Genomic DNA, 22,824 nt, shown 5'->3' with positions numbered 1-22,824 from the left:
GTTAATGAGAGACCAGATAGGAATAGGCTCTGGTTAAGTTATTCAAGTGATTGGTGTTTTTTGGTTAGTTTGGTTTTGTAAGAGGTACCTACAGTATATGTTGTCCCGTGCTCATTTTTTTCTGTGACTCGTGTTACAGTAAAGTGCTTTGTAAGACGCAATGGTAAGTTGGGATGTCAACCTGGGTCCAAGACACAAATCTGAATCTCATAACGAGCTGCCAACTGTTGGGTCTTCATTCGTGATTTCAACGCCTGCTAGTTGAACTATATATTTTCTTATTGTGGCCTTAATTTACATCCCCTCTTCTCCTACACTCCCTCCCAAACCTTTCTCTCTCTCTCTCTCTCTCTCTCTCTCTCTCTCTCTCTCTCTCTCTCTCTCTCTCTCTCTCTCTCTCTCTCTCTCTCTCTCTCTCTCTCTCTCTCTCTCTCTCTCTCTCTCTCTCTCTCTCTCTCTCTCTCTCACACTCCCCCTCTCTCTCTTTCTCTCTTTCTATCACTCTTGCTCACCCGCCTCTCTCTCTCTATCGCTCTTGCTTGCCCTCTCTTTCTCTCCGTCCACCCACGCACCCACCCACACACCCTTTGCTAGCTGTTGGATGCTTGTGTGTCACGTTTGTGTGTTGTCTTGTTGTGGAATGTTCCTGGGACAAATGCACTGACGCCTGTGATGATGCTTTATCTCCACTAGCTCCAGTGTAGGTTGGAGGGGCTTAAAGATGATCGCAGGAGCCATAGGACCTTCAGCTCTCGAGTAACTATCCCTCCCCCCCTCCCCTTTTGGGAGCTGACCTCCACATGCAAACCAAGCTTTGTGTGTGGAGCTCACGCGCCCTCGCTCCGCTCACCCCTCTCCCTTCGTCTCTCTCTCATCTTAATATCTTCCCCTCTCTCTCTTTCGACTTCAATCTTGCTCTCTCTCTGGTTACATGCTCTGCTTTCAGTAGCTTTGTCTGGTGTTGCTGGATGTGTGTAGAGTAGATGTCGTAGTAGGCCGCTCAAGTAGTGTGCCTCTCTTGCTCTCCTTTCTCTCATTCTGTTTCTTCTCTTATGCTCTCTGGTCTCGACGTGGCCTGTGCTTCTTTTTTTTCCCTCTGGCTGTAGGACCACATCATGCTATGCCTCATCCCTTCGTCCCTTTCTCTGACCCTCCTGTCCCCACCCCACGCCCCTGGTTGTGTGGTGCCTAATGGGGTTGCAGAATGGGAAAGGGAGGGGGGTGGGAAGGGTTTTCCTGTCCATTTCTCCCATTGGCTAAGGCTCAACACTCGTTTAAGGGGTCAGTCAGATGTCTCCATGGAGATGGAAGAAAGCAGGTAGTGTAACAAGGTGGCACTCCGAATCCAGACACAGGACAACAAATGAGCCAATGGATAGACCAACAGGCATACATTTAGGGAGAAAAAAAAAGATCAATAATTGAGCATGAAAATAAGTCATTCCATACCAAACCTCTGCAGTATACCAGATTTTGGACCCATCTCTGAAACAAGTCAGTCTGCTACAGTCTCCTCACACATGCATCAACACATGCAAACAGAAACACACACACACAAATTACTTAGTTATTACAATGCATATGATCCATGCCTCATCCAACTGTGGACTTTATCTGACCTGGGTCCAAATCTTTGTGTAAATTAATCCATAAAAAGAGGCATACTGAGAACTGGAAATCTCCTTATGTCAAGCTTTTCCGACACTACATAGGCCAGCGGTACTCACGTTTGTGCTGATAGATCCCAATTTAGGCTAAAAAATTTCAAAGCGTTAATTTAACATCAGGAGGGTTTATATAGGTTCATCTCATGAGAGTGGACCTGTATAAACACTCAACAAGTACAATGAACACTCCAGGTGATAAATTAACACTTTGATATCAGATTGTGTTGTGATTGTACACACGTGAACACCCCGTTCAAATCCTACATTTAGCCTGACATGGTTGTTGAAATGAAAAACACAACAAAAGACAACAAAAAAAAGAGAAATTGAGAGAAATTGAGAAATCAATCTTCAAGCAAGATTGCAAAGAATAACCCTCCCGCACTACCAGCAGAGGGCGCCAACCGCGCCACGTCATATGTCCGTGTTGTGGTTTGGGGGCGGCACCCCGATTTGCGCCCCTGGGGGTGGGGGGGTGCTGGTGATAAAGCTTGCCTAGGGCGCCAAATGTGTTAGGACCGCTACTGGATATATGAACAAGTTACCATTGTAGGAACTATAATGTATGCATGCACTTAGCTTTTCAGCCACTGTGTCACCATATTACACAGGCTTAAAACTGCGTAGCCTACAATTTTTTTTACATTTTAGTCATTTAGCAGACGCTCTTATCCAGAGCGACTTACAGTAAGTACAGGGACATTCCCCCCAAGGCAAGTAGGGTAAAGTGCCTTGCCCAAGGACACAACGTCATTTGGCACAGCCGGGAATCGAACTGGCAACCTTCAGATTACTAACCCGATTTCCTAACCGCTCAGCCACCTGACTCCCGCTCCACCTGACACATGGTGTCTAAACTGTGTAGGGGAAAGCCGATTAAGTGCATACACATGTTTGGAGGTCATTTTATGCGTACCAGCAGTTATACATTTGACCCCAGCACTGCTCTCCTCCCACCCATCAGCGTTAGCTAAACCATTACCTAGACACCACCATTTTGACCAAAACAGAATCACCCCTCTACACGTGAACAGCCAAACTCAACAGCCAACACTCAGTGTCAAGGCTCCAGATTATATCTTCTATTTCAGACAAAAACAAAGTTACCTCTATAGGTGTTAACTATGGATGTGGTTGCCTTTGTCCTCTATATCTTTGAATTGAATGCAGGGAATTTACTGTAAGTTAACACCACTTTATTATATAACAACATTTCTATATTAATTGATCTGTGACTAATTTAAGTAATAATTGCACAGTAAATGGACGTCAGTAGGACAAATGGTAGGACAAAGTGCAAAGTGTTAAGGCGTGAGATAGCTCTTCTATTTCTTTTGACTGTTCTAGAAACAACTTTCAAGCATGCCAACGGGAGCAACCTACTTATGTTTGATCTCACGTTATCATTATTGTCATCCTTTTCTCTTTCACTCTTTCTCACACACACATACTCTTGCATTTTTCTCCCACTTACACAATCTCTGTCATTCAAACACACACACACTCCCTCTCATAAATGCTCTCTAGGTGCAGTCACGATGCAGCAGCAAAGAAAATATCCTAAGATCAAGTGAGTACTCTCTCCTCAGACACATACCTGAGACGCAACTCAGAGAGCCCCCTACAGTTTATGTATTTGTGTGTGTGTGCATCCTCGTGGTCACTTGTGTCTGTGACAGTATTGAAAAATATACATTTCAAAATGTGTCATGATTATATTGATGTGTGTGTATCTGAAGTTCTGCCAAAGGCTCATGTTAAGAATCATAATATGCTGTGGAAGTAAAAGTGTGTGTTTAAAGGAGAGAAAAATGGGTCAAGAGAAATTAAAGCTCTTCTTTGCTACAAGGCAGAGGTAGAGAGAGAGCAGCAGGGAGATTAGACATGTATTCCACCTTCATTTGTTCCTGTTACCTTTGGAGTTATTGGAATGGTATTATTAGAAAAACATGGCTGCTATCAAGGCTGCCATCATGCAGAGGGTTTAACTTTGGTTCTCTCAACCAAAGTTCTGAGCTTGCTCGGCAGTAAGCATTAGTTAAAAGCCTTGGCATAAGTTTTTTTTTTTTCTTCCACGACACTTAATTAAGGTTACAGTAACTACCATGTTTGTACATAGGAAAACCCTATAGTTAAAATAGTAGGTACAAAATGATTACCGTGTAAATAATTGGTATTACCGTAAGTGTTAGCAGTATAGGTTATTGCAAAAGTGTAAGAAAGCAGAGTATGGGGAGGGTGTAAGGGGTAAGTGGATGTTGTAAAAGGGCAGTTGAAGGTTGTATTACCAAAACAAGATCTATGTTAACATCTGCTTAACCCTGGAAAACCCAACCTCCCCATACCAAGATTCACTTGTGTTATAACTTGTACCGCTAAACCACAACTACATGAACTATGTAGCCACAGCTAACTGTAAGTCACTCTGGATAAGAGCATCTGCTAAATGACTAAATACATAGCAGTAACTACAATGTTGTTACTAAAGGTATTGCTATGTAGTTGCATGGTAGTTAATGTAACCTTAATGTAAAGTGATGCCTCGTTTTATGTCTAATGCTATTAATATGCATTTCAGTGTGTCTGTGTGTATCTGACCTGTCTCCCATCCCTGTCCCTCAGGTCACAGTGCGGTGGACATCACCAAGGTGGCACGAAGGCACCGCATGTCTCCATTCCCCCTCACCTCCATGGACAAGGCCTTCATCACTGTGCTGGAGATGACTGCCGTCCTGGGCACCGAAATCATCAACTACAGAGGTCAGAATGCCTGGACAGACAGGCCCAGAGCTGTTATTGGTGGACTGGCCCATGATCTCTTCTTCTGTCGTATACCAAATCCTGTGAAGGTTACTTCAGGTTCCATTTCAGTTTTCATTACAAGATTTAGAAATCCAGGTGTCTTTTACAGTCAGAGTGAGTCAACATTTGTATGAAATCAACTGCTTTCCAAACTCTTGGACAACTGAAGTTGCTTCTTGGGGGATCTATTCAGAGGTGGTCTAGCTTCATCTCTCTGTAGCATGAGCTAACTTGGCCAGCTACAAAGATGATGATATTTGGATGGACTGATCCGGACCCTTAAATGAGGACTGATCCATCCGTGTGGTCTATCTATCAGTTGTAGGAGTTGATCTCTAATCTAAGCAGTGATTAGCTATCTAAAATGAACTCAGTAGCACTAATGATCTTCATAAAAAAAAAAAAATAAGATACGATATTAAGACATTAAGATAATAAGAGGAATAACAACATTTATATACTAGCTTTTCCTATCATTTAAAGTCCAGAAGTCCCTGATTGGCAGGACAGAGGAGTGACTGTCTGTAGCATGTGACTACAGTCACCTCGCTGACTGATCAGGTTCTGTCTGCAAGCGTTGACGTCACACACTCACACTCACTGTAAAAAGCAGGTTCACATAAGAAGCACAAAAGACAGAAATCAGAGTGTGGTGTGCTGGCCTCAGTCAGAGAGCCTGAGGGTCCTAGTCAGTCCCCTGGCAGTGCACATGCAGCATGGGCCAGTGGTGACACAGAGCTCACACACACACATTTCACCACTCCTTCCTCATCTCGGAAAAGGGGAACCAATGACGCCCCTCGGCTCTCATGAGTTATAAATCAGGCGTGGTGGAGAGCTCCTATCTCTCCCAGTGCAAAGTGATATTTCATGTTGTTTAGGGGTGATTGTGTTACAGGATGTGAAGGAATCACAGCTGGGGGTGAGGTGGGTGGGAGGATAGAGGAATGAAATATTTAGACAGGGAACAGCTGTAACTTCTAGGGAGGAGGGGTAGTAGGGGGGGTTGAACATTCACACGTGCGGTCCGTGCAAGCGTATATGTCTGCTTTTTCCTCTTCCTGTGTTCTGCACCTCTCTTTCACCAACCGTCTCTGGAGGAGGGGATCCCTCACTGAATTGCTTCTCCCAAGGTTTCTTCGATTTTTTCTCTTCTAATGAGTTTTTCTGGGAGTTTTTCCTTGTCTTCCTTGAGGGTTGAGATTGGTTGAGGGGCAGTTCTATGGTCAAATGTGAAGCCCCTGTGACACTGCTTGTAAAAAAGGGCTATACAAATACATTTGATTTGATTCCTAATTAGAAAGCACCGGCTGTGGAAATGAACCTATCCTCTCCAACTTTCTACTCTAAGCCATAGCGTAGCCACAGCCTCAAGGCACAGTTCAAAGCTGCACTGTTGTCTGCTCAATCTCTATCATCAGTAGAATCACTGAGAGTCTCACAGTAGGTGTGGACCCTGTGTCTTCTGGGGCAGAAACCCCTCTCACTTTGACAGGAAGGTGGCATAAATCTCCAACATGTGTCCAGGGTCGGTCTTTCCTATAGGCGACATAGGCAGCCGCCTAGGGCGGCATGAAGAGGGGGGCGGCATTTTCCGAAGTGCATCCATTAATTAACCCTCCCACACTACCAGCAAAGGGCGGGGGGGGGGGGGGGGGGGGGCTCGTGAAAAATCTTGCCTAGGGCGCCAAATGTGCTAGGACCAGTACTGCATGTGTCTACCCTACAACCACCTCTGGCTCATTGGCATTGTCTGCTTCTGGAGGGAGCAGGGACTTCCACCCCCGTCCGCATGGCTGGCCTCTACCTGGTAGGAAACAGGTCTGGGAAACCACGCCACATCTCTATGGACACCGAGCTGTTTCCCTGGAAACCAGGTGAGCTACGGCCAGGGGTTAAAGTGGGCTAAAGCACTTTCAATTAATAAGTAAATAAATCTGATTAGCAGTTGACAAGCAGCCTGGCGTTTTTTCCAGCTGATGTCATTAATATACTTACTCAACTAACAGTGTTGCTGGGCTATTGGATAGATGTGGCCAGCCTATCCGAACAGCTGATATCCCAATTGACAGCCCAGGCATTGACAGCCCAGGCATTGACAGCGAGGAAAATACAAGTGAGCATTTGAGAGAGGTGGTAATTGGATTGTATGAGAAATGACGGTCGTAAGCATGGAGAACTAAGGTCTTCCTGTCTGAACTTTGGCAAGAGCTTCATTCCCATAAAATATATTATATGTGACAAAATTATTTTAAAAAAAAGTGTTTAAGTGCAAGTTGAATATCAAAATCATCAAGGTTATCAAACTGGATCACCGTGTCAACTGGGTGGCAGTTTCTTGCTGTCCATTTAGCTAAAGCATTGGTTAATTTTTCAGTTTAAGGTTTTGTCAATAGTCCATGCTGCAGTAACATGGATTGGCAATGCCCTTGTGTACCCTTGCTAGTTACGTTACCTGGGTGTTTTGCTTGTCTATGGTATACTAAAGACGAATTGCTTCTATGTTATTGGAATTTGGCTTGGAAAATTGTACACACTACCTTTGTTTTATCAAAAGTGCTATGAGGCATGGACCCTTGTCCTTCTACATCATGCCAGGATGACTTGGCTTGACACACAATTTGTCACCGCAAGTCGTTAAAACAAAGGCTTTAGTGTTTGCGATCGAGGCCAAAAAATAAGAACTGCGTCAATTGCGTAACTTTTTCATGCGTTTCACCAACATTAAACATTAAAATGAATTGTATAGATTAACGGGTTAATTCCCTCAGCCCTAAAATCTATATTTTGTGTGTGCTTCTCCCAGTGTTCCCGCTGCTAGTATGAGGAGTATAAAGTTAAAAGAATATGTAAACAAATGTGTGCTTAAAAGAAGTTCAGCTGATCACATAGCCTGTCCACAAATGAAACAAGTCCTCCAGAGTAGGGCTGGGCGGTATGGCCTAAAAAGTTTATCAAGGTATAATTCGTAAGCACTGACGGTATCGGTATATGTCACGATATATTAGTTATTCTTAAAATGTCATGACAATACAATCCGCACTGCAGTGGTTAATCTACCGCACTCGGACGGATTTGTATTGGGTAACTCCGGTGTGTCGCATGAGTTGAGTTTTCCAAATTTCGCAGTGTTTAATTGCCACAGAAGAGTGACATCTCAATAACCTACACGTTCAACACTAGCCTACGTTTATGGGATCGCAAGAATACTCTGTTAAATATTTGAAGTGAGTTAGCTTTAACTATTAGCTAACTATTATTACATGGCTGAATACTCGATTATGTTGGCCTACAATAAACATTTCACAATTCTAACCAACCTGGCATTGGATTTGTCAAACGCATTCTGGTAGATTCATTTTCGCGCACATGCATGGCTTTCAGCACAATTCACGACACAACTTACAGAGTAGGCTACTGTTTGTTGTTGGTCGATGTCGGATAACTTGAAACCAAACCATTTCCAAACGACAGAAGAGGCCCCTTTTTTTTACCAATTCTTCTTCGTCCGGCAAATCAACCCCACTGGCGTTATTTTCAGACATCATTAACGCTTGCTTGCCAACAAAAGCAGTTTACCCCAATGAAGGTTTGCTTTCTCTGGAGTTGTGCTAGCTTGTTTGTTGACTTTCATTGGCTGGCAAATTGATATGGCAAAATCCATATCATGGCACAACGCAATACCGGTATTCGCGTTCATACCGGTTTACCGCCCACCCCTACTCCAGAGATCACAGTACAAATCAGTTTGGGAGTTCTTTTCAGGGGAGAGATGTTTCTCTGTTACACTGGGTCTTGGGGTTCCCCCACCTGCCAGATCCCTCTTTAACCCTGGCTAGGGCACTGCTCAAGATGATGTCCAGGTGGAAAACACCCCCACACACCAAGAGGCACCAATTGCAGGGCATAGCTCTGCTCTCACCACCCCACAACCAGAAACAGCAGTTTGAACTGGGCGTGGAATGTCTTTTGACTTCACACAGTCCAGGATATCCACACGCACCAAGTCTTCAGTCTGCTGAGTAGTGGACGACATTCCCGCCTCTTCCACCAACCTCTCCCGTCTTCTGTACACAGATTGCGTGCTCCGATGCAGGTGATTTCTGAGCTTCAGATGCCATCTGAAGCTCTCTCGCCAGGCCCACCATCTATCCTTCATCTTCAGAATATCCCCAGTGGAATGCATTGCTGCTCGTATCATGGGTGTTGTGTGGTCAGTAGCTAACTATGACTGTGCAGCTAGCTAGCTAACCAGCAGTTTTAGCTTCTGGCATCAATTATGTCCTTGTAATAGGGAGTCAGGTGGCTGAGCGGTTAGAGAATCGGGCTAGTAATCAGAAGGTCGCTGGTTTGATTCCCGGCCATGTAAAATGACGTTGTGTCCTTGGGCAAGGCACTTCACCCTACTTGCCTCGGGGGAATGTCCCTGTACTTACTGTAAGTCGCTCTGGATAAGAGCGTCTGCTAAATGACTAAATGTAAATGTAATATACAAAGGAAACTAGATTTGATAGACCTGTAGTCACGTTTAAATGCCTTCAGGCTTTATTGATCCAGCATGTAAAATGTCACTTTGCGCCATGACAACCCAAAACATATAGAAATTGTGTCACAGCTGTCACGATATTCGATTTTCACACCAATAATTCACAATATGCATATTATTGCGATATTCATCGAAAATTTGAAAAATATATATAAAATAATGTTATCAGTCAAATTCACCTTTAACTTTGTTTATTGTGTTTGTTGTCTATTTTTTTCCCAAATGAATTGCACTTACACTCAAAATATGTTATTACAATGTTGAACCGAAAGAAACAAAAATGATATAAGAGGCGCTGGTTTATTTACATGGTATTATCATATGTGTATTTTTAACTTGATATCAACATAAAAATAAAAAAAATCACGGTTATCATCAATAACGATATATCGCAACACCCAGGCCTGGACTGGTAATCTGGCATGCCCGGTGGGCCGACACACTTGGGGCCGATATGATATTTAATATATTCTTTTTTTTTTTACTTAAAATTGGCCAAACGACCGGCCTATAAAGCAGGGATATGGTTCATTTTCCTTACTGACACTGGGCTGGCCCAATCACATCTCTTCAAATCAAATCAAATACATTTGATCTCTTAACAGGCTATACCCCTCCCCCTCTGTTTCTTGTGTCAGATGCAGTGGATTAGGATGGAGAAAAAAAAGCGCAAGGGCAAGGGGTGTGCAGAGAAGTTGCGGGCCAAAAAAAGTACAAGTCTAGAGGTTGATGCCTCAACATGTTCAAAAGTAACCAACATGTTTAGTGCTGTAGCTTCAGTTTCTAAGCCTAAAGTACCTGACATTTTGCAGAAACAGGTGAACATAGAACATGGAGGAGAGGAGACTGGCCATGGCACCTGTCAGGCAGAGGAGCAGGTGTCTGACCGACCGACCGATTGTGGTGGGCCAGTCTAAGCAAAAATGCCAAGGCAATTGTTTTGTCCCAGTTCAGCCCTGGTGACACCCCTAATAGAAATATCCCCTTGATGTCCCCCCTAGATGCACTCTTTGAGCAACAACGACTAACAAAAGCTGAGATTACTCTTTGCTCAAAAGTCAATGAATGAATCATGAAACCCATTGCTAATCAGTGCACACAACCCAACAACTCACAACTCCAACCCACTCTGATTCAACAACAATAAACATCTTCCAACCTTACAGAACAACCACCAACAGTCAGGGCACACTGGTCCGATGTAGCCTTTTGTCTGTGTTGGTTGATGTATGTTGGGGTCAGCAAACACTTTTAGGCTTTAGTTGTACATGGCTTTCTGTCATGGTTTGCATCATAGGGCCACCATGTATAAGGAGACAAATAAGAGATGCTGTTCAGAGATTGATGCATATCTCCCCTTTTGTTCTGGCAGTGTTGAATTGCTTATTAGAGCAATGTTGCACTCATTGAAAGGTCTGAACTCAGAGAATATGTGTGTGTGTCTTTGTTGTGTATGTGCGTGTGTTAATGTGGTGGTTTGTGTTGTGTTGTGTTGTGTTGTGTTGTGTTGTGTTGTGTTGTGTGTGTGTGTGTGTGTGTGTGTGCATCTGTGTGTTGTCAACTGTATCAGACCTTCGATTTTTACATGAACACCCACATAATCACAGAAGAAAGACACACAGAGAGACTATATATAACCGAGCAGCAGCTTAAGGTATTTTAGAGCACAGAATTTTCCACCCACCCACTCTCTATCTTTTCTCTTTCTCTCCACACTCCTTTCTATTGTGTCTCTACGGTACTTTCATTTTGTCTTGGTTCTTTGCTATATGAAAGGTAAGGATGTGGTAATATTATGGTTTATCCACAAAACACTTCAGTGTGTGAGTGTCAGAATGTTATACATTTTCGTCTGTGAGTGTGTGTGTGTGTGTGTGTGTGTGTGTGTGTTTTTGGTTAGGTGGTGATTCAAGCAGAGAGATCCTGATGAGAGGTGTCACACTCTCTCTCTTAACACACAGTCCTTAGGCACATATGTCTCTACCTATCTTCATCAGAATCACATGGTCCATCTCTTTCCCTTCCTTTTTCTTCCTCTCTCTTTCTCTGTCTCTCTTTGACTTTCTCTCTTTCCCTAACCCTGTCTCTCTATCTTTCTCTCACTCTCTTTCTCTTTCCCTTCCTAAATGTTTCACTTTCTGTGTTTTTTTGTCGCTCTCTCGCTTGCTTTGTCTATTTCTTTAAATAATCTCCTCCTCCCTTTCTATACTCCTTCTTTGTCTCATCTCTTTCTCTCTGTCGCTCTCTACAGATGGGATGGGTCGAGTCCTTGCTCAGGATGTATATGCCAAAGACAACCTGCCACCCTTCCCTGCCTCTGTCAAGGATGGTTATGCTGTGAGAGGTCGGCACCGCAGCCTTTCAGCTAACTCATGCTAATGCCAGCTAGCTCAGGTCACACAGCCGAGCAGCAAATACTTCATGGCACGCTAGCTCCCTCCAAGCTGACATTTGTGCATTCTACATCAGGAACCACTGCCCACCGAAACAAATGACTCAGCTAAATTACACTCCTCCACATGCACACACACACTTGCACACACTTTATTTCTTTAAATCTTTTTCATTTCAGCGGCTGACGGCCCTGGCGACCGCTTCATCATCGGAGAGTCCCAGGCTGGAGAGCAGGTCTGCCCCCTCACACACACACACACACTCACACACATACAGACACACACAAAGTGTATCACAGACCATACATTCTGAACTCCCACTTCTGTGCGTACTCCCACTAGCCTGGCTCTGCCCTCAATTTTGATTTTGCTTCTGTACTTGGTCTGGGCATGAGGTACGTAAGTCAGATGTCTCCGGTTAATTTTCTACCTGTCCAATCAGCGAACAGAGGGAGTGGCTGAGAACGATGACGATGATGTTGTGCGCTAGTTTGTGTTGTAGTTCCGTAATGGAGAAAAATGCGAGAGAAGCCATTCTGTCCGTTGTGGCAACGCTGCAGAATATCCAGAAGTTAAAGCCAGAGCAAGAACAATTTTTGATCCCCAAGGGGTTCATTTGATTTTCCAGCTAGCTCCGTTAGTCGTGAAGGAGTTGGCTAAGGCAAACGCTAGCGATTGGTTATGGCAGATCAGAGTGGCTCTGGGCATATCCAATAGTTTTAAACTTCAACAGAGTACCCGCCTTCAAGGAAGTTAACGCGTGTCAATAGAGCGAGCCCAGACTCTCTGTACAAATGAAATGTACGAGAGTCTGGTTAGGACCAGGCTAGGTCTGGGGTCGCTCGGTTGGGGAAAAACTATGTCCGAACAAGAGCTGTTTGGACCAATCAAATTGTCAGGGCGGGCTTTATACGATGATGGACAGATGATCAACAGTAACGTAATCAACCACGTCACCAAAGAGCGCTTGGGTTGAATTCGTTTTCAACAAACAACATACTACGTTGCTCTGATTGGTTGTAGGTCTATCTAATTGAGCGAAGAGGCATTTTTTCCGGGTTCGGTTGAAACACGCCCCATACTCAAAGCCCAACGGAGCGGTATCAGACTCATATTCTGACTAGAATTATGAATATGACAACATCAGGCTAGGTCAATATTGGCCAAACAACCGAAACTAATTCCCCTACGGTTTGAAGGAAGATGGGAAACTGAACAGTGTATTAACATTATCCAAATAATGCCAATACCAATGGAATTACAGTTATTTGACTCTATGGGTTAAATCAGAGCAAGAATGGTCAAATTAAGGTTAAATAATAAAATAATTTAATCATATTGCAAATGAATGAAAAGGTTAAGTCTTCCTACTCTATCATGATTTTTGTAAACCAGAGATGGAAAGCAAGAGGTGAGGAAGAAGGAGTAGGACAAGCCAGAGCTGAGAAAAAGGTCTCAGGAGATCAAGAATCCACAGAACAATGCTTCACAATTCCTTTTATACCCAAGAACAACTACAATCACACCACAATCTTGACCCTTACTTATCAACATGACTAGCAATGCTACAGTAAGTTACACAATGGTGTGTGAGAGCCATCAAGTTGAGACTCCATCCAGTAACTCAATTTTTTACCATATGAGAGGTGGGGGCAGGTTGATAGCCTTACAAGATCAGCCTTTATTCTTCTGCCTTAAGTACACCATCTCTTGGTCAAAATAGAAATTCAGAAAATTCAACAATTAATATTCAAATAGGTTATTGTTCCTACAATTAACATCACCTGTGACCATGCATCCTCCTGTAAGGTGTTCCAGTAAATCTTTTTCAAGATTAGTCATTATTCTTGTACCCTAAGTAGGCCTACACCATCTCTTGGTCAGTTTTTGGCACTTTCTTCATGAGGTGCAGTTTGTACAACTCATTTACTTGTAACTGGGAATACATGAGATTACATTAAATTTCACAGTTCCACATGTATAATTCACCTGCCATTAAATGAACATCTCACTGTATACAGCATCCATGCTCTGTTCAACAGGATCAGAATGTGCAAATCGTTTTTTATGTTCATTATTCTCATAATGTCAGTGTAACTGACAATTCCACACAAGCCTGTAAATAACAGTACATGGAGAGAGAACTACCAGTAGCTACCATACATAATTCTCTGCATCCATTTCTGCGGCAGCAGTCAATGGGCCCGATCTTGCACCCAGCGCAATTGACTTTGTCAACGACGCAAGTATCATTCCTAGTTTGCGCTCGACGCAAAGCGGACTTTTCCCTCCCCAGACGCACGTCGAAATGACCTTGCGCCCCCGTGGGCGGTTAAGCGAAAAAGGAGGCGTGTTCCGGCGCAAACGTTCCCTGGTGCTAGTGATGGGCATTCCGGCTCTTTTTTCGTGAGCTGGCTCGTATGGCTCAGCTCACTAAAAAGAGCCGGCTCTTTTGGCTCTCGAACGGCTCTTTAAAAAATACATGTTTTAACTATGAATTTGACTATGATAGGTGTGAAAACAATTTGAATTAAATTATGAAATGAAATCATACTCGACCGTAACCACATATCTTTAAAAATGCATTGATTTGTCATGGCTCTCCTCCGAGTTTTGACTACTCTCTCACTGTTTGTGAGTTGGCTCGGCCCTCCCTCATGCAGGATTGACAGGAACAGAATGTGAGGATGATCGTGTGCGCCTTTAAGCCTACAAGTATTTTTTTGTTGTTCTTTGAATTAGTCAATTATTTTAAATACAATTAAAATTCATTATTTCATAATCATTTAGTTTTTATAGGCTGTATTAATCTATTAAAAATAGAGTCGGCTCTTCAGATATGCGAGCCAGCTCCCGACGTTCACCTTCAAGAGCCGGCTCTTAGAGCCGGATCGTTCGCGAACGACCCATCACTACCTGGTGCTATTTTGCAGTTTCCGAAAAACAATTCCGCCACTGACCAGGAAAAACGTGGTCTAAAGTCAATGGCGCATTATTCAGATGCTATTTTAAGGGCGCAAGCTTGGTCCGTGCACACTGCTGGCGAGGCCAGGGTCTTCTTTCTGCAAAGCTACGTTACATTGTTTTGATTTATGGCGTGTTACATTTACATTTATTCATTTAGCAGACGCTTTTATCCAAAGCGACTTCCAAGAGAGAGCTTTACAAAGTGCATAGGTCACTGATCATAACAACGAGATAGCCACAAAACATTGCGAGTAGCCAAAACATGAAGCACACATTGTGAACAACCAAAATAAGTGCCAAAGGGAAGAACCATAAGAGCATGTAGTTAAACAAGTTACAATTAAACAACATGAACTGCTATAAGTGCAAGTGTACCTGTGGAAAAAGCAAGCAACAATAATAAAAACAATATATCACAGCGAGTACAAAAATGTAAGTCAGTTACCACTAACCACAAGAGCAACAAGTCTCTAAGCAAGAGTCATTGTGATCCTTGAGGAAACTAACATCGGGTCAAGCGAACCATTCCTAAGTACCGTTGTACTCCCGGAACAAGTGCGTCTTGAGCCTTTTCTTGAAGGTGGAGAGACAGTCAGTGTCTCTGATGGAGGTGGGGAGTTGATTCCACCACTGGGGGGCCAGACAGGAGAAGAGCTTGTGTTGGGACCGGGCGGTCTTGAGCGGTGGGACCACCAGGCGGTTGTCTGAAGAAGACCGTAGGTGACGGGTGGGGGTGTAGGGCTGCAGGAGAGACTTGATGTAGACGGGTGCAGTCCCGTTCACTGCTCGGAAGGTCAATACCAGGGTCTTGAATCTGATACGGGCCATGATAGGTAGCCAGTGGAGAGAGATGAGGAGCGGGGTAACATGGGAGCGTCTGGGTAGATTGTAGACCAGGCGGGCCGCTGCGTTCTGAAACCTCTGAAGGGGGCGGGTTGCACATGCTGGGAGACCAGCGAGCAGCGAGTTGCAATAGTCCAACTTGGAGAGGACAAGTGCTTGGACTAGCAGCTGGGTGGAGTGCTCAGACAGGTATCTCCTGATCTTCCGGATGTTGTAGACGGTGAATCTACACGACCGGGAGACCGCAGCAATGTGGGCCGTGAGGGAGAGCTCGTCATCCATGGTAACCCCAAGGTTCCTGGCAGAGGATGAAGGGGTCACCGTCGCAGATCCCAGGGTGATTGAGAGATCGTGGGTGATGGAGGGTTTAGCCGGGATGATGAGAAGTTCTGTTTTGGCGAAGTTCAGCTGGAGGTGGTGCTCGGTCATCCAGGCGGAGATGTCTGTGAGGCAGGCCTCAATCCTAGCTGAGATCCCCGGATCGGTCGGGGGGAACGACAGGTACAGCTGTGTGTCGTCAGCGTAGCAGTGGTAGGAGAAGCCATGGGAGGTGATGATTGGTCCAAGTGAGGTGGTGTACAGAGAGAAGAGGAGGGGTCCAAGGACGGAGCCCTGTGGGACACCAGTGGAGAGCTGGCGAGGGCCTGACAGTTTGCCTCCCCAGGAAACCTGGTAGGATCTTCCCGACAGGTAGGATGAGATCCACTGGAGTGCAGTGCCAGTGATGCCCATCTCAGAAAGTCTGGCGAGCAGGATCTGGTGGTTAACCGTATCAAACGCTGCAGAAAGGTCCAGCAGAATGATGACGGATGACCTGGAAGCCGCTCTGGCAGACTGGAGGGCAGTGGTGACTGAAAGGAGGGCAGTCTCTGTGGAGTGGCCAGTCTTGAAGCCCGATTGGTTGGGGTCAAGCAGGTTGTTCTGAGAGAGAAAGTTAGACAGTTGGTTAGATACAGCACGTTCAATTGTTTTTGAAAGGAAGGGTAACAGTGATACCGGTCTGTAGTTCTGGAGAACGGCAGGGTTAAGGGAGGGTTTTTTGAGTAGAGGGGTAACTCTAGCCTGTTTGAAGGCAGAGGGGAAGGTGCCAGAGGTAAGAGAGGAGTTTAGGACATGGAGAAGAAAAGTTATGATGGAGGGGGAGATGGTTTGAAAGAGAGGGGAGGGTATAGGATCAAGGGGACAGGAGGTGGGGCGATGAGAGAGAATGAGGTCAGAGATCTCTGCCTCAGACAGGGGAGAAAAAGAGTTTAGACATTTAGTTGGGTCAGTCATGGAGGGTGAGAGGGTAGGAAAGGTGGGTTTAGGGAACCGACTGCTAATGTCGGCGACTTTTTTCTCAAAGAAGGAGGAGAAGTCGTCTGCTGTCAGGGTGGAGGAAGGGGGTGGGGGAGGTGGGTTGAGAAGGGTGGAGAAGGTAGAAAAAAGTTTGTGGGGGTTTGAAGCAGAGTTAATTTTGTTCAGAAAGTAGAGGGTTTTAGCACCAGTTATGTGAGAAGAGAAGGATTTGAGGAGGGAGTGATACTTATCAAGGTCCAGACCGCCTTTGGACTTGCGCCATCTCCTCTCAGCTGCCCGAAGGGTGGACCGTTCTTCACGAATAACATCCGTAAGCCACGGGCAGGAGGGAGAAGATCGCGCAGGCCTGGTTGACAGTGTTACATTTCTTCAATGATTATAAAAAGATTTTCATGAGAAATCTCTATGTATGTGAACATGATTTGTAACAATTGTGCCAATTTTCTCCCACGCCTGTTTAACCGAAGCTAATTTGGGTGGGTTTCTTCTCCCATCTCCATCAGAATCAGAATTCGGTTTATTCGCCATGTAGCCTATGTTACACAAACACGGAATTTACTGTGGCAGGAAGGTGCAAACAATAAACATATACAGGTCTTAAATTAAGTAAAAAAGTACAATAGTTAAACTAATTCCTAGAACCAAACAATTTAAAAAATAAAATATAAGGTAGGCTATATAAAAATAAGAATAAGAATTTGAATGAGCAGCATGAGCGGGCAATTTAGTGCAATGAGAAAACTGCTCTGCCTTTCCCATACAATGTCACTTGTCTATCTGTTACGGCCCTGACTAGAACGTCGGTCTCCTTGGCTGTGAACCGCTCCTGGCGTGCGCCTGGCAAATCCGCCGTTATAATAGCAATCCGCCATGGAACAAGCGCTGCTCTTAAAGGGAATGTGAGATGACGCTCTGATTGGTTTATTGCACGTTACGCCCAAACCACACCCATTAGTAATGTAGCCTACCCATTTTAGATTTGCGCCAGGCGCAAAGTCATTTATCTATGGCGTGAAATTAGTGCCAGGAGAGCGAGCTCTGTAAAAACGATTTGTAACTTGCAAAAAAGATTTGTGTCTCTGTAGAAAATGATTCGTGTACTTGCAAAAAAAGTGTTGTGTCTCCGTAGAAGAAGGCAATATTTGTGTACTTACAAAAAAGATTTGTGTACTTGTAAAAAAAAGTTTTGTGTCTCCGTAGAAGAAAAAGATTTGTGTACTTGTAAAAAAAAGTTTTGTGTCTCCGTAGAAGAAAAAGATTTGTGTACTTGTAAAAAAAAGTTTTGTGTCTCCGTAGAAGAAAAAGATTTGTGTACTTGTAAAAAAAAGTTTTGTGTCTCCGTAGAAGAAGGCGCGAACAATGCTCCCAAAACCATCTAAGCCAATCAAATATAGCCATTTCTGTGTCTAGTATCATTGGACATTTTCGTCTGTCTATCACACAAAGAACGTCAGCGAATAAGGACAAAACTAGAATGCTGATGATTTCTATGGCGAGTCATTTGGTAAGTAGTTCAAAATATCCATGGGCATGTATCTTTAATGCAACATTTAAAGATTATTCGGTTAGCACACTCTTAACAGTATAAATTAATGGATAAGAGTCGTAGTAAGTTTAATAGTTTTTTAATGTAAGTATGTATTCGGATATTTAATTAGACGACCATTAAACCTAGCATTAGTTGGACAATGTGCAGCTAAATGGCAGGGAACTGCCGCGAAATCACTCAATATAGTTAGTGGTTTTCATTCGAAATGAAAGCTGGCAGTAAATAATAAACTCTAGAGTGAAAGATCCATATCTTTTTAATTTATGCGCTTAACTTTCCCAGCCAACATTTGAGATCTATCCAGTGTGTCCAGCTCATGTTTAGTTTAGCATGGCGAATACACCAACATTAAAAAACATGTAAAGTTGTGAACGCTTAGTATGATGCTTACCGGCTGCAATTTAGCTGCACATTGTCCAACTAATGCTAGGTTTGATGACTGGTCGTCTAATTAAATATCCGTATACATATTTACATTAAAAAACTATTCAACTTACTACGACTCTTATCCATTAATGTATACTGTTAAGAGTGTGCTAACCGAATAATCTTTAAATGTTGCATTAAAGGTACATGCCCATGGATATTTTGAACTACTTACCAAATGACTCGTCATTGAAATCATCAGCATTCTAGTTTTGTTCTTATTCGCTGACGTTCTTTGTGTGATAGACAGAAAGATGTCAGATGATGATAGAAAATGTCCAATGATAGACACAGAAATGGCTATATTTGATTGGCTTAGATGGTTTTAGGAGCATTGTTCCCGCCTTCTTCTACGGAGACACAAAACTTTTTTTTACAAGTACACGAATCTTTTTCTTCTAGGAGACACAAAACTTTTTTTTACAAGTACACAAATCTTTTTCTTCTACGGAGACACAAAACTTTTTTTTACAAGTACACTGGCTTTTAATAGTTCTCATGCTCGCGCTTAACTCAGAGTTGACGTACTCCGAGTTGAGTTAACAAATTCAAATAAGCTCTTCTGGAACCGAGTTTTCAAATTTCCCATTTTAGACTGACTCAACTCAGAGTTCAGGGTTAGCCTCAGAGTTTGTTAAACCCGCTACCTGGAATACCCCCCTGATCTTCGCCATAGAATCCATTGCTCTGTTGTTTTGGAAGTCTCTTAACACAGCAAGATGTTATCTTAATGGACTGGCCAGGTAAAAAATTGGGATAGTGACAGTGCTATCAACCTCAGACTCAATAAGGGATTTTGATTCTGAAGATGTCGCCGGGTCAGGACACTATTGCACACTTGGGGAAAAAACTGTTGCTTTGTAACAGAATAGCTTTATGTGTGTGTTATGCTATTCGTTATGTATCTTTGTGTGTATGCGTATTTCTGTTTGTGTGTGTGTGTACAGCCAACCCACACGGTGATGCCCGGTCAGGTCATGAGGGTGACGACAGGTGCTCCCATCCCGTGCGGGGCCGATGCTGTGGTGCAGGTGGAGGACACGGAGCTGCTACGCGAATCTGAGGACGTGAGTCTCACCTCTGACCTCCGACCCTCACAGCACTGAGTAGACACGGGGGGCCATTTCCAGGGTCCAGAGGCTACTGAAACAGACAAGGGCCGGGTTTCCCAGATTCGTTAAGAAGCTCTTAACACTAAGAGCTTCTTAAGAGCGTTCTAAGAACGCTCTAGAACGCTCTTAGAACGCTCCTTAGAAGCTCTTAGCGTTAAGAGCTTCTTAACGAATCTGGGAAACCCGGCCAAGGTCTTTTGCAGGGGTTCACGCTCTGTTAAGGGGGGAAAAGACACGTCATTTGCTTAAATCAACCTTTCTTGGGGACACTCCTTTCTGGGGGAGAGGGCAATTTTGGCGCAGCACAAAAAAAAACAGAAGAGAAACATGCTGTACTTTCAACCACAAAACACAATAAACAACAAAGTAATAGTCAAGTTCGCAAAGTGCAATGAGTAAATGGAAAAAAAGCAATTGTCAGAATATTGACAAATAGGATGTGGACTATAGTTCATGGTTGATGGCAGCTACTGCCTTAAGAGTGAAGGGGACAGCAGCCAGCTGTCTGTTATACAGAGCAGAGAGGCTGAGCTGGGACACCTCTGTAATCTCTGAGCAGGTGGTCACCATCCTCTGTAGCTTAGTCTTGCTCCTCACCTCTAACAAGCAGAGCAGGACAAAAGTTTTTAATCAATTCAATTGTTGGATGTTGGAAAGGTGGGCAAAGTCTGTTTTGTGTGATCAGGATTGTTGTTGTCAGGGTACGGAAGAGCTGGAGGTGCGGATCCTTGTGCAGGCTCGCCCCGGTCAGGACATCAGGTGTGTGCGTGCGTCTTTGTGTGTGTGTGTCTGTTTCTCTGTCTGTGTGAGACAAAGTTAACAGTGATTTCTCATGTCTGTTATCTGATGTCACTCAATACCGCTGGCCCATCCCGTCAATGAGTGTGTGTGTGTGCCACCACCCCAGGCCTATAGGTCATGACATCAAGCGGGGTGAGTGTGTCTTGGCCAAGGGGACCCACATGGGCCCCTCGGAGATCGGTCTGCTCGCCACGGTCGGCGTCACTGAGGTGGAGGTTCAGAAGTTCCCTGTAGTAGCCGTCATGTCCACAGGCAATGAGGTAAGAAACTCAAACACACATAAAATGTGTGTGGGGGGGGGGGGGGGGGGGGCTGGAAGTCCACATTACTGCTTTCACCCATCTAGTGAAGCCCATCGTTCACAAGGGAGAAATCCTGAGGAAAGAATACTTCTCGATTCACTAGTCAGTTGGCTTCTTGCCAACCGTAGAAGTAGCATGAATGTGTGTGTCCCTCCATGGCAGTTCCAGAACTGACAACCTAACCTTATCTTCTTTCCTCCAGTCCTAATGGAAAGTCTATCAATTCAGGAAGCATGTGTACCACACAGCTTGTGTGTATTTGTAGGCCAAGGTTCAAATACCATTTCAAATCATCTCAATAACTTTTGTTGTGCTCAACAATTAAACAAGCGCCGAATCGTTTGAAAGGATTTAAGAGGGTGTTTTGACACACGTGTGGTATTTTCGGGTTTGGGTGGATACTGACCATGTTCTGCCCCCTAGCTGCTGAACCCGGAGGACGACCTCCACCCTGGGAAGATCAGAGACAGCAACCGCTCCACTCTCCTGGCCACCATCCAGGAGCATGGCTATCCCACCATCAACCTAGGCATCGTTGGAGACAAGTATGACAAGTGCCCGCTCACTTTATTCTCTCGTCGACTTCCTCCTCCTCTTTCTCTCATTCCACCGAACATTCCACTGTACTGCAATGTTCACTGTGCGTGTGTGTTTGTCTGTGTGTGTGTGTGTGCGTGTGTCCTGCAGCCCTGATGACCTCCTCAATGCCCTTAACGAGGGGATCAGCCGTGCTGATGTCATCATAACCTCAGGAGGTGTGTCCATGGGAGAGAAGGTATGACAGCACTGATGTACACACACATTCCCACTCACACACGTGTTATTGCAATGTACTGATCCCTTGTGGTAGAGTTGGTGAATTTTGGTAGTGGTTTGGCTTGGACGAATGTTGAATTGTGATATACACACAGTACAGGACAGCAAAACATCTGACTAGATTTCATTCGACCAAAAGATAAATGTTTTAGCCCCTTTATGTATGTTTTACTTTGTGTTTACATAAACGTCAGTAGACTCCAGTATCTCTGATACCCGTTTTTAGGACTACCTGAAGCAGGTGCTGGATATAGATCTTCATGCTCAGATCCACTTTGGACGCGTCTTTATGAAACCAGGGTGAGAAGATGACTGCATGGACGGACGGATGGATGAATGGATAGATGGATGGATAAATGGTAGGGATGCACCGAAATTTAACCTGCCAAAAAAAGGCAACAATTATATCCCGACACTCAGATTTCATTCAGCCATTATCACGCCGCTACCCAGCAAAGGGGGGATTATGTCAGTGGTGTGGACAAAAAGGCCTGTACAAAAAACTAGGCCTATTCAATGACGTTGTGTCATTGGGCAAGGCACTTCATCCTACTTTCCCCGGGGGAATGTCCCTGTACTTACTGTAAGTCACTCTGGATAAGAGCGTCTGCTAAATGACTAAATGTAATGTTTCAGCCCAGAATTTTCATTTCGGTGCATCACTAATCAATGGATGGAAAGATGGATGACTGGAGGAAAAGTACATTACTTCATTGACAGATTTATCTTTTTTTGCCTTTTAGTCTCCCAACAACATTTGCAACCTTGGACATGGATGGTGCTCGGAAACTTATCTTTGCCCTCCCAGGTAGTGTGTGAAGTTGAGAGAAAGAAGCAATTCAGCTAGCTTTCAGAGGCAAGGTTATTCACCCTTATTTTCCCCCCTTCTCTCGCTCTCTTCCTGTAACTCCCTCCTCCCGTCCAACCGACCGTGTGTTCGTCCCAGGTAACCCTGTGTCCGCTGTTGTGACATGTAACCTCTTTGTCATCCCTGCCTTGAGGAAGATGCAAGGGATTCTGGACCCACGGCCAACTATTATTAAAGCTAGGGTAGGTACACAAACCTTTTCTACCGTGTGGAAAAGGACTTGTCATTGTTGTGAGCAATGATTTACTGGATGTGTTCTGGGCGGCTGTGGTCTCCAGTTGTCGTGCGATGTGAAGCTGGACCCTCGCCCTGAATACCACCGCTGCATTCTGACCTGGCATCACCAGGAGCCTCTGCCATGGGCACAAAGCACAGGTAGCTCACGATGCTCAACAACCAAGTTTAACCACACTCATTTACTTAAAAGAGCATA

General features: G+C 44.3%; 1 protein-coding gene across 6 annotated transcripts in view; it reads left to right on the top strand.

Annotated features, from left to right (window-relative positions):
- gphnb (gephyrin b) overlaps positions 1-22,824 on the top strand; it is an 87,607-nt gene that overhangs the window by 63,139 nt on the left and 1,644 nt on the right. Inside the window, exons 11-24 of one of the 6 annotated variants that reach the window (XM_062468406.1) lie at positions 694-756; positions 3,195-3,237; positions 4,290-4,427; positions 11,267-11,359; positions 11,588-11,643; positions 19,440-19,559; positions 20,305-20,363; positions 20,512-20,665; positions 21,131-21,252; positions 21,395-21,482; positions 21,750-21,823; positions 22,267-22,331; positions 22,470-22,573; positions 22,670-22,766. In XM_062468406.1, coding sequence (XP_062324390.1) covers positions 694-756; positions 3,195-3,237; positions 4,290-4,427; positions 11,267-11,359; positions 11,588-11,643; positions 19,440-19,559; positions 20,305-20,363; positions 20,512-20,665; positions 21,131-21,252; positions 21,395-21,482; positions 21,750-21,823; positions 22,267-22,331; positions 22,470-22,573; positions 22,670-22,766 — 1,276 coding nt within the window. Of the gene's footprint in view, positions 1-693; positions 757-3,194; positions 3,238-4,289; positions 4,428-11,266; positions 11,360-11,587; positions 11,644-19,439; positions 19,560-20,304; positions 20,364-20,511; positions 20,666-21,130; positions 21,262-21,394; positions 21,483-21,749; positions 21,883-22,266; positions 22,335-22,469; positions 22,574-22,669; positions 22,767-22,824 lie in introns of those variants that run through there. The other 5 variants (XM_062468404.1, XM_062468403.1, XM_062468402.1 and 2 more) reach the window with 5 other exon arrangements.

The sequence above is a fragment of the Osmerus eperlanus genome, chromosome 8, assembly GCF_963692335.1.
Source record: "Osmerus eperlanus chromosome 8, fOsmEpe2.1, whole genome shotgun sequence".
Lineage (NCBI taxonomy): Eukaryota > Metazoa > Chordata > Actinopteri > Osmeriformes > Osmeridae > Osmerus > Osmerus eperlanus.
The sequence above is the reverse complement of the archived record's forward strand: the minus strand, read 5'-3'. Positions and strand labels throughout refer to the sequence as shown.